The sequence below is a fragment of the Protopterus annectens genome, chromosome 8.part1 (genome assembly GCF_019279795.1).
Source record: "Protopterus annectens isolate FY-2018-M chromosome 8.part1, PAN1.0, whole genome shotgun sequence".
Lineage (NCBI taxonomy): Eukaryota > Metazoa > Chordata > Ceratodontiformes > Protopteridae > Protopterus > Protopterus annectens.
The window spans coordinates 196,401,686-196,417,896 of NC_056742.1; the positions used below are offsets into that span (position 1 = coordinate 196,401,686).

At 34.0% G+C, this 16,211-nt stretch overlaps 1 protein-coding gene across 2 annotated transcripts in view; it reads right to left on the reverse strand.

The window, feature by feature from the left end:
* Positions 1–16,211, reverse strand: part of CDH8 (cadherin 8) — a 1,490,460-nt gene that overhangs the window by 771,086 nt on the left and 703,163 nt on the right. For both annotated transcript variants that reach the window (XM_044081816.1, XM_044081815.1), the window contains exon 3: positions 7,852–8,140. In XM_044081816.1, coding sequence (XP_043937751.1) covers positions 7,852–8,140 — 289 coding nt within the window. The remainder of the gene's footprint in view (positions 1–7,851; positions 8,141–16,211) is intronic.

Here is a 16,211-nt window from a genome sequence, read left to right on the forward strand (position 1 = left end):
TCCATACAGAGATGAGATTTTGTCAGATAATAGTATCATCATGAAAGGTCCTAAACTGATTGTTCCAAAGTCCTTGCAACAAGAATATATCAAGATCTTGCATTGTGGCCACCCAGGATCTAATTCTAGCAAAAGAAGGGCAAATGGTCTGGTATTTTGGCCTTCTATGTCAAGAGATATTGAGAAAGTACTTTCAACTTGTTCAGTATGTTATAGTACAAAGCTACATCAACAAAAGAACCACTAAAGTTAAGCCAGATTCCTGAACTGCATTGGTCAACAGTAGCCACAGATATCTTTGAGTGGAATGGTCAACTACTTGGTGTTAGATTCTTATTCAGATTGGTTTGAGATTGACCTACTTCCTGACCTGTCTTCCAGTAATGCCATTACTAAGTTGAAGAGACACTTTCCTGTCCATGAGGGTCCACACAGGGTTATTTCTGACAATGGTGGACAGTTTACTAGTCAGCAGTTCAAATAATTTGCAGAAGAGTGGCACTTTGTTCATATTATGAGTAGTCTTGAATACCATCAGTCTATCAGCTTAGCTGAATGTGCAGTTCAAAGTGCAAAACACCTGTTAGAGAAATCCAGACATGACAATACTGATGTTGTTCTAAACATCTTAAATCTCAGAAACATTCCTCATGATAAACATATTGGTTCACCTGCCCAGAGACTTATGTCGAGACAAACCACAGCCATACTACCAATCAGCAGTAATTTATTGGTTCCATGTGCTAAGAACAACAAAGCAGTAAAAGCCCAACTGTTGAAAAAGCATTTTTCCCACAAGTCTTACTATGATAAAACCAGCAAAATGTTCTGTTCTTTACAAAAAGTAGAGACAGTGAGGATGCAGGCATGAAAAGGTTTTGATCACATCAGATTTGTGAAAAAATTGTATCAAGAGCCAAGACCCTACCTTGTGGAATCAGCAGGAATGGAATTCAAATTAAATCAGAAGCATTTGTTACTTGTGTCTGAACCAGTGTTGCAGCATCTTGCCTGTGACAAAAACTCTAGTTCTCAGAGTGACTTGTCCAATGTTCCTGTTGCAGAGGACATTCCGTCAGGAATCTCCATTCCTAAGAAAATCCCTGAGAGTCCACAAGCAGAACATTCTCCAGTGACTGTCTCTGTTGCTAAACCCAGTCCTAACTATTATGTCACAAGATCAGGTCACATCTCGAAACTTAGTTTCAGATACACGGCAACCTGGACATGACTGTTGTTTTTGTGTATTAGTGCCTGTATAACTGCATGCCTATTAAGATGTCATTGTTTATATTTGACAGCTCAGTAAAGAGGAAGGATATAGATCAGTGTGTGAGATATACCTTTAAGAACCTTTCCAGTGATTCAGCACGTGCATATAAGTACTGAGCATGTGCAAGCAAGAGTGCTTTTTTGATGAGCAGCCAGAGTGAGACATGCAAGTATATAGTCAGTCAGTTAGTTCATTTAAGTTTACTGTTTCTGCCATCCATCCTGATGTATCTGTATACAATAAACTACTTAAATGAAAACTCAAGCCTCAACATCTTCTTAATGCACATAAAAAGACTGACAGTTACTAAAAAACAAAACAACAAAAGAATTAACTCATTTTCAAGTGTGCCATTCAAACATTCCTTAAACTGCTGTAGCAGAAATGGCCAGTAATGAAAATCAAAGGAAGCAAAGTAATTAAAAATGCAGATTGATAATTAAACGTAGGCACAGTACTGTTATAATGTGATGAGAAAAAAACACAGCAAGTGATGCTCATATGTCTAAGCCGCTAAAATGACATCAGGAAGGTGAAGTAGATAGCCACAGTGCTGTTATAATCTGACGAGAGAAACCACAGCAAGTGATGCTCACGTGTCTATCCCTCTAAAATAACATCAGGAAGCTGAAGGCATTGACTATAAAACAAAATCATGCTACCCATGGCGGCCCCCTTTCAGGGCATTTTGGGGTATAACAAATTAAAAAATAGTAATAACTACTTACTTTGATACAGAGATATTAGAAATGATATGCTGAAAAACATATTTTTTTTCAGTTTTTGTGTGTGGTTTTCCTTTAAACAATTTATCACGGAAGGTCACATTATGGTTAGAAGTAAGGACAAAACCTAATAGCATCCTTAAAGAGATAGAAAATTTATTAGTTCTTTGAAGCATTAACTTCTAATGAATTATGTTTAAAACAAAGGGTATATCAACTCATCCAGTACCATAGATGAAATGTTGAACAACAAACCACTGCAATTAATATGTAACTCTGATACTGGCTAAGTCACGTATTTCTGTTAAAGGAACATCGACAGCATGTATTCACCCATTGCTTATCTTTATTAGAAATTAGTAAAAGCAGACTCTTTGTCTTTAATCGTCTTTAATCATCTTGTGATTTTTCAGTGAGGTTTCAAACTTCACTCCATACTGGAAGGTCAGTGATGACAATGTCATTTTAACGTATGTCATTGCTAAATTATAGCTGCTCAACAAGCTAGGCACTACCTCAATGTCAGCCTTTGATTCTGAATATAACTATGTCCACTTCAGTCCAATTCAGTCATTATTATACCTTTTCATATTACCACCCTTAATGCAAGTAAAAGCCTTCTTGACTTCCCTCAAAGTGAAGACAACATCACGGTAACAGATCATGTTGTAAATTTTATACTTTTTGATCTTTCTTTACTCTTTCGTCAAATTTAAAAAAAAAGCACTGTCAAGCATAGATTTTAACAATATCTATTAACTAGTTTCGCTGCCACTTAATAACCTGCCCTCTGTGGATCTGAATGTGTTAAATAATTTTGATTTAATAATTTCTGCATCAGATCAAATCAGCACAATTAACGCAGTTACCCCTTTGTTCAACTTATTGTGCCACATATTTAAGAACTCATACCACAAATATAACCTTAGTCTACTTGGAGCCACCCTTTGACAAATATAAGCTGCAAGATAACAACACAACCAATACAGGCTTCTGCCATAATTTTTTTTTTTAAATATCACAAAAGTCAGATTCTAAGTACAATGTTCTATGAGCTGACACATTGTCCTCCAAACAAGTTCTGGAGATGCAGTCAGACTTTTATAAATCAGAAATCAGCTTCTTATTTCCTAGTCAGTAGAAATAACCAAACCATGGCACATGTAACACAAAAAAAAAAAAAAAAAAGTGCAATGTTGTCAGGCAAAACAACAAGAATAAAACAACTTTAAACCATCTACTTAGATTAAGAGAAAAATCATTAGCTCTTAAATAATTCAGATACAGCTTTACAATTTCGTCTTGCAGTGCTACATTTTGTATTGCAGGTACTGCTGTGATAAGGAAGTAACAGTAAGGATGATGTAGGAAAAACATTTACTTTATTTTTTAAATATGTTCTATAGTGATAGTGACATTATCATTTATACTACTTAGATTTTGTTAAGAAATTTAACAATCAGAAGTAGTCAGAGCTCATTTGATTCCTTGTATTACTTTCAGAGTGAAATTTCCAGACTTGCTGGGTTTCATTCAGGAGCATTGCTGTGAGGTCACATGGGATGCAGAATGACATATTCAGGTATGTTTTAATGGAAACTCTCCCGGAAGGTAAAGCTACAGTAATAAGCAAAGCTATTAGCGCTCGATTCTTATGATTATTATCTAAAATCTAAGCATATATGCTTACAATCCTCTCGCATGTTTGCAAAACCGGATTATTAATGCATTATATAGAAGTGAGGGATGGTTTCACTGTGTCCTGATGGATTTTAGAAAAGTAGATTATGATGTACATTTTGATAAGTTTTGTTAAAGAACTACTTTAAACTGTGCATGTCCTGGGTGTTAGCTGTAATTAAAGCCAAACTTGAACAAATTCCATTCAGTTGCCCTTAAAGCATTTACATTATGGGTGAAGATTGTTAAGGGATTATAGGAAAGGTAGAGTATATGTAGTAGATAGGAGAGAGGCCTCAAAGTATGTCAGAATGGACAGGAGGGTCAGAATAAATGGGGGATCATTTTTTTTCAAGTTATCCCTTGGCTTTGGAAGCATTTGTAAGAAGCTTGGTCAAACAAAGTTGTTGCCCACATTTTGGAAAGGATAGGATTTATTTAAGGCTTGCAAGGAGAGATCCCCATGTCTCAGGAGTTATTATTGACAAGCAGTGGGCTGTGGTGCAAAGTCTGTGATGGGGGTATTTAGAAACAGAGTTGTGATCATAGGTTATAGATGGTTGATTTTATATGGCTGAGACAAGTGCTGCAGAAGGTAATGTTCTCACCTCACAGCAAGACACTCTCTGGTTCATTTCTCAGTTGGTGTGCCTTTTGTGCAGAGTCCTCATGTACTCCTTGTGTCTGTGTGGAGTTTCTCTGGCTGCTCCTGTTTTCACCCCCATTCCAAAGGCATGCAGTAGGTGGACTGGACACTCTAAATTGACCATAAGTGCGACTGTGTGTGTGTGTGTGTGTGTGTGTGTGTGTGTGTGTGTGTGTGTGTGTGTGTGTGTGTTTTATGGAAGAATAAGTGTGGCAGGGCTAGCAACCTGACAGTGTGAACATTAGATCTAGATAGTTGTCACATTTTAATGTGACATCCTAAACCCATGTGCAAAAATGGGAAAAAGAAGGTTATTATTGGACTGCAAAAAAGAAATGGAAGGTTATAATGACTTAGTTTATAATTTAGGAATGAGAGTAGTAGTCAGTATCTTTATTTATGAAAAACTATGTGGTCTTTTTTAGAATGAAACTAGAATGTTCTGCTTGAGAGGGCAGGGTAATACATCCACAGATGATATTGGTTATGGCTTGTCTTGCAGACTGATTTTTTTACTTATATGCAATAGCAATAATTAGGAATTCACATTTCAAAGGACCAGTAACATTTTTGTACTGATTCTAGGTATCCCTTCTAGAGAGATGAAGTGAGATAGTTTCTTGGTCCAGAACAGTAGTGAGTTGATTTTTTTTTTTGGAACTTAATAGATTATTCAACCAAAACTCAGAGGCATTTGATGTGAGGTCTCCTTCCATTGTCTTTGATGTTGCAGAAATAGCTTTTGTGTTGGAGCACATAGGATAGCCTTTATTCTGGTAACAAAAATCACGGCTTTGTTTTATATTTTTTTTTTTATTCATGTACTTATTTAGTTTTTAGTTTTAAGGAAGTATTTGTACTGTATGACCTATTGCAATAGATTGTTTAAATCAAATAGAAATTATCCCCGTTCCCTGTAGATGACTGTCATAAGCATTTATAAATGGATGGAAAGCTGTGGTGGGCCAACAGGGAGTGTACTGATGAATACAGAGAATAATATTGGGACTGATATTGTGGGACACCATTTGTGGTGGGAAAAAAAAGAGGAAGAAACCTTTCCTATATGAACTTTGAAATGTCTGTCTGAAAGGAAGTTGTAGAAACATGGGAAAGAGTCACCGCTAATGACATCTGCAATAAACCATTGCAGTAGGATGCTGTAATCAACAAGATAAAAATTCTTTGTGAAGTCAATAAAAACACCACCAGTATGTAAATCTTTTTCCATATTGTTGATAATGCTATCTGTTAATGTGTACAGGGTGGTCAAGGTGCTTCATCTTGACCAAAAGCCATGCTGGTCGGGTGTTAGGATACTCTATCAGTAAGGTGATTGACTACACATTTTTGAATTAGGTCTGAAGTCACTAGTGAGTGCAGGTTTAGTAAGTTTGGAGATAACTATAGCCTGTTTCCATATGTCAGGAATTACATTTCTGGTAAGGCAAAGGTTACAGAGATCTTAAAGATGAATGAATCAACCCTTGCAAAACCCATCAACGCTGAGAAAGTATTGGAAGGAATTTGGGGTTATTATTTGTATGAAATCCTTTTTTATATTTTTGAAGTAGAATGGTGAAGTAAAGAGGTGTGAGACAATGTGCTGAAGATGGGACAGTGAACATGCTGATAACGTGGAACTGGGAAGGGCGGGGAATGTTTTAAAAAAATTGACTTGGTGTAGAGGGCCCGAGAACGTTACTACTGTGTATAAAGATTGGGGAGGGGGGGCGGGGTAATGTGCTTGACTTGTAATGTGACTGACCAGATTCCAAAATTGTCATTGTTTTCTTTTTTCAGGATGTTGTGCCTGATTTGTGAAACATTTGCTTTATTTCTTCATATAGCCATTGTGTGTGTGTGTGTGTGTGTGTGTGTGTGTGTGTGTGTGTGTGTGTGTGTGTGTGTGTGTGTGTGTGTGCGCGTGTGTGTTGAGGGTGGGGGGTAGCACAACCAAGTATATGATGTAAGAAAGAAAGTTATAATACATTATACACACACACCACATTGCATAAACATGTTAAGACATTTGTGATTTATGTTATGGAGAGTCAGTGTCCTTCTGAATGAATAGGGAATATTAATTTATTGCTTAACAAGAGAGAGAATTCTTGATTGCTTGAGATGGCAGATACCATCTTACTGGCTTGAATGAGATATTACTAGCAATCAAGTCAGACCTAAAGACTGAATTAATAATATTTTCCTTCTAGTGAAGTGAAGTATATGTTTCATAGTGTAGTAGACATCTCATTGTCCTTCTAATACATAATGTCAACATTACTGCTTTTACATCTAGTGTAATTTTTCTCAGATTTATATACTTAGTGAATTTGATTATATGAAGTGGAGTGCTTGTGAGATGGAATGAGTGTTGTGATAGGTACAAAGAGATGATCTCATTTGTAGAAAACTTTAAAATTGTTTGTGTTTTTAAACGTGTATTTGCCTAATGCTGTCCATGGAGAGAATAAAGACAAAAGTGTTAACTAATAAATTATACAACAGATCAACTGTAATTCAAAGCTTTCAAAGACTCTTTGTGTATATTACGTTCCTCATGTCAGACAGTAATGCCTTAAGAGCAACAATTGCCAAGGCATGCAATTCAACATACTTTTATATGTTTATTTGATTGAAGAACTAGAATTAGGAACATAATTACATTTATTTTTGCTTTATTTCTTGTTTTGAATGTTAATTACCATACCACTGTTTCTCATATTTTTCAAGTGAAACAGAATTTACATTACAAGCACAGAAAAATATCTATGATTGAAATAACACTTTACAAAGAGTGACTGCAATTGCTTTATACTTCAGGCAGCAAAGAAGGCATAGCAGATATTGAACTATTTATTTATTTATTTATTTAAGTTGCTGCTAAATTAAATTATTTCACAATCAGCAATTCTGGTGTATTGGAAGCAACCTAAGTATATGTGATATATACAGTGATTACATGCAAAACTCCAATGTAATGTACTCTACTGTGCACTTTAAAGAGTTGTTAAAATGTGCTTTCATTTCATATTAGACTAAGTCAGCATCTTAATATGCAAAGCATGCTCTGACCAAGTTTAAGCAGTACTGAAATACTCCTGAAAAACAGAAAGTTCATTTGGACAATGTAATTTAGGGCAATGTTTTTTGCTTATATTACGAATGCATTTTTCGTGTAAGCACTTCCTCAAAATATATAGGCTTTATTAGCTTGCATAATGAGTAGGTCTTAGCTGTTATTGTTTTTTTGTATGTCTAGGCCATATGTACTTTGAAAGGCTGACTTCTTTAACCAGTTTTATATGAAGCATTAGCAAGGCTAATAATAATAAAAAAAAAAATCATTAAAGATATGGAGTTAAATTAAATGTGGCTTTAAATAACAGGATGAGAAGAACAATCAGATTTAGCTACTACTTATAGTAAGCAAACCTCTGAATGCAATGCAGATTTTTAATATAATTTTAAAATGCATACATTCATATTAAAAAAAATCAAGTACATTTATTTATCATACATACCCACTTCAGACATTTCTGGAACACTGGCCTGAAATGGTCCACCAGGAAACTCTGGGGCGTTGTCATTGATGTCTTGAACTTTAATAATGAATTCTGAAGGAGGTTCAAGAGCTCTGTTTGTTATTGCATCAATAGCTTGTGCAGTTAGTGTATATTCTGCCTTTTCCTCTCGGTCAAGTCTTTTCATAGCGTGGATATCTCCTGTCCTGTCATTAATCACGAATGTTGTTCCAGCTCCCTCTCCTGAGAGAATGTACCTCGTGTTTGTCACATTTCTGTCAATGTGTAACTAAAACAAGAAATAAAAACATTATTTTAGTCATGTGCCATCAGCAAAATATATCTTTTGTATGTTCATGTAATGGTTACTTTTATCTTGTAATTAAGTTGGTTTGTCCATGTTGTTACTCGTTACTTTAATATCATTAAAAAGTCTGAATAGTTATGGGTGGGTGGTAATACAATTACTGTTCATTCAATGAATCTATAGCCAACGCTTATGATTATTCTATTTTTTTAATTCATTTTGAAATGTTTGTTGATTTGATGCCAATACAGAAAGCAAGCTCCAGCTACTGCTATTAATGTACAAAGGCAAACCGAACAGTTTTGCTTATTAGAAAACCATTTCTAAGTAGTATCAAAAATATATATTACATATATAGTATCTGCAAGTGCATTTTTGATTAGCTGCAACAGGATATCACAAAGGGAATGGAGAAATTAAGCAAAATGAGTTTTATTCAGTCAGAAATACCATCACATCTTTAGTCTGCAACATAATGATTTTTGAGAAAATGCATTATTAAAGAGAAAACCTCAAAATGATCATAGTGATTTACATTGCCCTAATGACCCAGCAAAAGGCAATTAAATCAAAATATGAAAAGCAGCTGTTTTACAGGTAGCATGCAGTATGCACAATTTGCAGTACGGCTGAAATCAGTGCTATGGTGTGATAAATTGTATTTAATCTAAATTTTGAAAAATAGAAATAATAATGGAAATACTTATGTCTGTGAAGAATAAAACACAATTTTATTCAAATAAATCTCTTGTTATATTTAATATTATAAGAGGCCATTACATTCACATTCATACAACTACATACACACACAGACATGAAAACACAAACACAAATACATTAACCATTCGGTAAAAACGTTGATTCTGTTTCAAACATCTGGTGTTTGCAAACAAATAGGTAAAAATATTCTGGCCCAGTGTTTCATAAATAAGATACAGTGACTCACTTCCAATTAGATTCTTTGGAATACTATCTTAAAAAAAAAAAAAAGCTGATAAACAGGTAAACATTCTAAGATCAATGTTTTAACAGTTGATGCAAACTATTAACCATGACCTCATTTTTACAAAGATGTAGGATTTGCAATTCCAAATTGAGTACTACTTAATATTATATTAATATTCACTAAGAGTCAGCAATGCTGTCCTTAAGTTTAAAATCAATCCCATTATGCGGCATCCCCCAACATGGGGTGGTCACAGCTCTTCACTTTCAGTCTTCTACATTTAGCAATGAACTTATGAACCTAGCTTAGAATATAAAAAACAAAAGACCATAACTTAAATCTCAATCCAATCATTTTATGGTTTTATGGTTAAAAAACTTTTTCCAGCAGAATCTACTTATGGGAAAGAAATCTCAACTCAGAGTTTACAAATGTATGTCAAATTATACAGTGTAAAATAATTATTATTCAAAAAGACACACACAGATTAGACACAGCAATCAGCATGCCAGCAATAATAAAGCACTATCCACAGTAACAAGGCTGGCTGGAAAACAGACGCACCATAGTACCCATTGTAAAATAAACATTCAACATAGAGACAACAACAAAAACCCAGTCATAAAATGGTAACTGAAATGATGATGCTTATTACTGATTTTACTGGGGTTCAAGGAAACCAAACAAGGTCACACATTTTTCAATGCAGGATCTGCATTGAAAAGGGTATACAAAAGCTGATAATTCTGAATGTCTTTAATGTTAACAGAAGTGATCAAAAAATCATTTGATCATTTCCGCTGGCATTACTTTGCAGGAGATAACAGAACAGTGGGGAATGGGAATTTGCCTATTTTACACTGTTGTGTGATCTTGGACTTGTTATACATAAAGAACGGGGAATTTGTATATATTTATTTATTTTTATTTTTTTTTGCTCTTTTGAGTTTTGATTCTTCAGCCATTATGCTTTGCTATTTGCTGTTTGCTTACTTTGATATTTCAAAGTACACCCAGTTTTATATATATATATATATATATATGGGTCTAGGACTATTCACTGAAAGCACATTTCACTGAAAGTGAAATTACTGTGCACAAATCACTGAAAGCTCAATTCACTGAAAACTCAATTCACTGAAACACATTTCATTGAAAGTTATATATGGCCTTTTCCCCACTGTAGTGTGATCCTGGAGTTAGTATAGATAATTAGGGGGGGGTGGGGGTGTAGCCCCCCCACATAGTTTGGATATATATTAAGTTTAGAAAATAGTAATTTATTGAAATTGCAAGTACCCATGTGTATAGTTCAAAATATTTAAAATAGGCGGGGGGGGGCTACGCAATGCCCCCCCCCACTTACTATATATTTTATCTCCAGGGTTGCACTACTGTGTGGAAAAGGCCATATATAACTTTCAGTGAATTGAGCTTTCAGTGAATTATGCAAAGTCAAATGTGTTTCAATATAATGTGCTTTCAGTGAACAGTCCTAGACCCATACATATATATATATATATATATATATATATATATATTTATATATATATATATATATATATATATATATATATATATATATACATATATATGTGTGTGTATGTGTGTATGTGTGTGTGTGTCTATGTTTATGCATGTATGTATGTATGTATATATGTATATATATATATATATATATATATATATATATATATATATGGGATCACTACTAAATACCGAATTACCGAATCCTGAGAATCTGAATACCGAAGACTAGACTCTCGAGATTCCATAATCTCGAAAAAAAAATTTGAGAAAACATATGCAACTTAAATATACCAACTCCGAGATCGCACCACAGTGGAGTGAATGGCAAAGTAGTGCTGTGCAGAGTGGAATGGAAATTTTGCCATTCACTCCACTGTATTGCGATCTTGGAGTTGGTATATTTAAGTTGGGGGGTGTGGGGGGTGCAGTGAGGTTTGACCCCCTGCATACACCTGTTTAAATCTTTTTTTTTTTTTTTTTTGACATTTATTTATTTTTTTTACTTTCAAGGTTACAGAATCTCAGGATTCTGGTCTTAGTTTTTCAGAGTCTCGGGATTCCGAAATTTGATATTTAATAGTGATTTTATATATATATATATATATATATATATATATATATATATATATATACTTAAAATTAATAACTTTCTCAAATTTTGATGAATTAAATGTCAACACATATTATCAAAAATGGAACATCAATAGCTGATAATTATACATGCTAACTTGCTGATTGCAAAATCCTTCGGAAAGGGGTGTATTCTCCAACCATAGTGATTGTTGATCTCATACACCTGTACATCTATTTTGTCAACCAAACTGCATTGACAAATCATATGTTGACATTTGTGACTTTCACTTATTGCATGTATAGACAGATATAGACATCTACATTAGATGTATAAATATAAATATAGATACAGATATAGAAATATAAATATAGAAACAAAGCTAGACAGATATCCATTGTTCTCTGTAAGGTTATGGTACCCTGCTTTACTTTCCTGTATAATATTGCCTGCATATGATGCTCTCTTAATACTTTTCATTGCAGTAATGGTGATGAATATTGCCTGCCATAACATGTCAGTATTCTATGAACCACCAATGCATTTCTAAAGATTTACCCCACATCTCCACTGTAATCATATCTAGACTTCTAGGTCAGAAAACAGAAACAAATAAAAATAAGTATATTGTTCATCTGACCTACTGACCTGCCCAGTATTTGGATGGATCCTAATACACCACTTTACATACCTGGATAAGAATCAATTAAATAAGAAGGAATTAAACAAGTGTACCTTCTTTACAAACAGTGGTCTCTAACAACTTGGTAGAAACTGAACTGATTACACATTTGATCCTGATTATAGTAGCCACTTTATGATTGAGAGTGTGTGTGTGTGTGTGTGTGTGTGTGTGTGTGTGTGTGTGTGTGTGTGTGTGTGTGTGTATGGTTTACTAAGAGAATATTGAAAATAATAAAATACGTTCAGATGTTCAATTCCTATGTGCGACATTATGCATATCGATAAGGACATAAAGCTGAAGTGCATATAATAAAACATTTGAATTTGTACTTTCAACATTTTTTTTGCAGTTCACTACTGCAAATCACATAATGTAATGATTTTGCCAGGGGCAAGCCCCCTTGCACCACCCCATCCTGCAAATAATATATTCCAAGTCCGAAATCGCACTACAGTGTGGAAAAGGGTAATTTCCCATTCCCCACTGTATCACAATCTGTAGTCATAAGTCCAATGACATGTGTGTAAATGAATGAACAGTGGCATTCACTAAAGTGTACACTAGCAGTATTGCAAGTCAGCGATAAGGGAATCAACCACATGAGGTTTGACATTCTCGTTTTTGCTGAATGTGTACCTGACATTGTCATATTAAACCATATATATATATATATATATATATATATATATATATATAGTTTTTTTACAGAATTATTTCATTCCTAAATGTTGATTAACAATTTGTAAGTCAATCTATCCAAGAGATTAAAATATACTACCTTCATTAATACAGGAAGACCAAGCTATTTATATATTAAATAAGGAAACAAAGATAACCTCAAAAGAATACTTTCTTTAACTACTTATGCTAATAATAATAAACAAGAACTATCTATAAGGTTATATAGTTCTAGGATATTATTTAACTAAAAAAAATAAATATACAGATTTAAAAGTAATTTAGTATCTCTAATTAATCTTTACTGTGAAAATTGATTCTCATATATTAAACTGGTATCTTTTTTTTTCTCAAAGAGTTAAATAATTTAATGAAAAGTAAAATAGTGAATTTAAATAGGCTAGTAAAGAGCTCAAATATGTAGGATTACTCTAACGTAATTGTAAAGGAATGTTAACAACAAATTACAAAAGTAGTTTACATTTGATTAAAATAATTATAAATTAATGGAAACATTATTAATTTCTATGGAAGATAGGTTGTTTAAAGTGGTTGTTTTACTCAAAATACTATACATTATACAGGCAGCTATTGTTTTTTCTATATTATACACTAACTAACCAAGAACAGCTTTTGATCTTTATGTAAGGAAATGGAAAGATGGTGAAATAGGATTTCTTGACCTAGAAAAGTATGCTATAGTGTCAGTCATTAAAGCAGTAGCTTTAAGGCTAAATTCTGATTATTTGTACACTCAGAAAAACACTGCATGAAACCATGTGGATAAATGAGGAGACACAGCACTGCACAATAATCCAACAGATTTTACTTACATAAGCAGCATATTAAAACATTTAGAAATGTTACTTGTAAATACTAATAGATAACATCATGACTTTTCACATTATTAAAATATCAGAGGGGAGATGGGTATAATACCAACACATAAATCAACTAAAATGTATTCAAAATAGAAGATAAATCTACTGAACACTGGGCAATAAAGCAGTGACTTTGTTTTTGAAGCACTTTCATCCAACATAACTCCACTGAATTTCTTCAGAAAACCAAATAGGTTAAAACTTAAATTTCAATGAGTTAGTTGCATGACAGCATCACATGACACATCTGAAAATTTGATAAATAAAAATAAAAGCATTTACATATGTATTTCTCACCTCAAGTATCAGTTTAAAACACTTTAAAGTGATTGATATTTAGTTCCAGTGTCCATAGCAATTATTTTCTTCCAATAAAGTTTCAAAACCACCACCACTTTGACGGAAATAAACACAATCTAACAGAAAAGACAAATTTCTTAAAACCGGTATAACTGCATGCCTGTACAAAGTGTTGTTGGTCACGTTTTGTACAATAGCATAATCCTTTTGTACAATGCTCTCACACTGCATAGTGTATACATAGCAATATATATCATACATTTGCTTTGTCAATTAAAGATTTAACACAGATTGTTGTCCTATAATTTTCAACCAAAATTAAAAGCCTTTTAGATATAACTCACTAATACCTGCACATCACACATTACATACATATTTCACAATCAGAAACTCCTGATATTAAAGATTCTTAGTTTTTTTTTTTTTTTTTAATTACAATCTGAGGTTCAATACCATTAAGATCAGAACGTTCAAACTTTCATAAAACAATTTCCATTTTGTCAGAACTATGTTCTTAATGTTTTTGGCCTCAATACTATAAGTAATATGCATTGTTTTTTTTTTATTTTTTTTTTAAACTACCAGTCTGTTTTGCTTATTAGACTTTCTTTGCTTAGATTATAGGTCTGTATACAGAAAAGTGATCTCTTACTGCATCATCAAAAATATTGTTTAGCAGCAAGGACAGATGGTTGAGCCTGCTTTGAGTAGGAAATCACTCATCAATGATGCCCCCTAAGGAGGGCCATGGTTGATTGAGATGAGCTGCCTTCAGAGATGATCAAATAGTTAGCAGGACATGGAAAGGGAAAATGCTAGGCCATTTTAAAAAAAATACCCCTTCATATGAAAGCAAAGATGAAAAAGCTTCTAGGGTGCCCTTAGCATCCACAACCAGCTCCAGCAATTCTGGAACCAGTCCAGGTGGGTAGGAGACTGGAAGAACTGGTCTGCACTGTGGGTCAGGCCAGTAAAAGCGGCATGCAACGGGAGGACCAAAAAAACTGTTATCTATAAATGAAGTTGACTAGCCTCTTACCAAAAAAATCTCTCTCTCTGTTTGAACATTATCTAATGAAACAGCTGGTCTAAACTATTTAATCCAGAAATTCTAGCCATTGATTCAGTTTTCTATTCTGCATACTATATAATGAGATAATATTAAAGATTAGCTTAACCCTGATGAATTTCTGATTTTATCAATAAAATATGAAATCTGTTTTTTTCAACAGCCATACAATTAAACAAATTAATGTCAATTTAGTTGTTTGGTACAAAATTAAGTAAAACAGAGTCAATATACTTATATAACTTATTGCTTTAGTAATCATTCACCATTTCAGTGGTGTCATCTTTCAAAACTATTAATGTATAAGTTAAACAATACTTTTATTCCACAACTATAATGCCATCTCCATTATCTGGATTCAGAAATCTTAAAGTGTTGTCATTGTTAAGTGAACAGCAGCAACATTTTTTGTAAGCTTATAATAGTGAAAAGGTATTCCATGACAAATGACCTCTCAGTAGCTTGTATACGTCATAGTTGTGGATCCATAGGTACAGAGTACAATAAACATAGAGGATTTTGATCTGGTCTTTAATTGTTATATATATAAGATAAAGACTGGATCTCTGACCATAACCAACTTGTTTTGTGTTTAAGACAATGATACACAGAAACCTGCTCATGAGATGAATGTTTGCATCCAAGTTGAGAACACTTAGTAAAGGGTTATAGGTTCATAGGTGTGTACTAGGCTAATGGCCCTGGAGCCTTTACAAGACTAGTTCATAGGATTACCTTGGCATTGTGCCACCCAACATTAGTTCCCAGTGCCTCTGTCGAGGAGAGTCACTGGAGTGATCCCCGGGGTGAATTTTCTATTTCTCATCCACTCATCAAGATTTCTCTTGAAGAGGACCTGTGAGGTGTTCTGTTTGACATATATAGGATGTCTATTCCATAGCATGGGCAGTCTATGGGTTATGAACCTGTACCTCCTCCAGCATGTTCTATTGATTATGGTAATGAGGTTGGGGTCTCTGGAGTATGTGGTGCAGAGGGATTGGGATTTCTTTAGATGTAGCATTTCCAACAGAGCTGGGTCAGACATGGCTTTGTAAGTCAAGCAGAGATTGCCTCTAAGTAGGCAATATGAGACAGAGAATATTTGGAGTTTTTTTAGTCTATTCATATAGGACAAGTGTTTAAGGCCTAGGATCTTCTTTGCGAGGTACTTTTGCAGCCTTTCCAGTTGTTTTAGGTGTCTAGTGAGGTACATGCCAAATGGGGCATTGTACTCGATGATTGCCCTAAATAAGGAAAGAGTAGAGGGAGACAATGACCTCTTTTTTCCTGGATGCAAAACCCTTAGTAATGAGATGTGCCACATAGAAAAACTTTCTGACCACAGTGGCAATGTGCTGGTCAAAAGAGAGGTTGCCGTCAACCTGTGTTC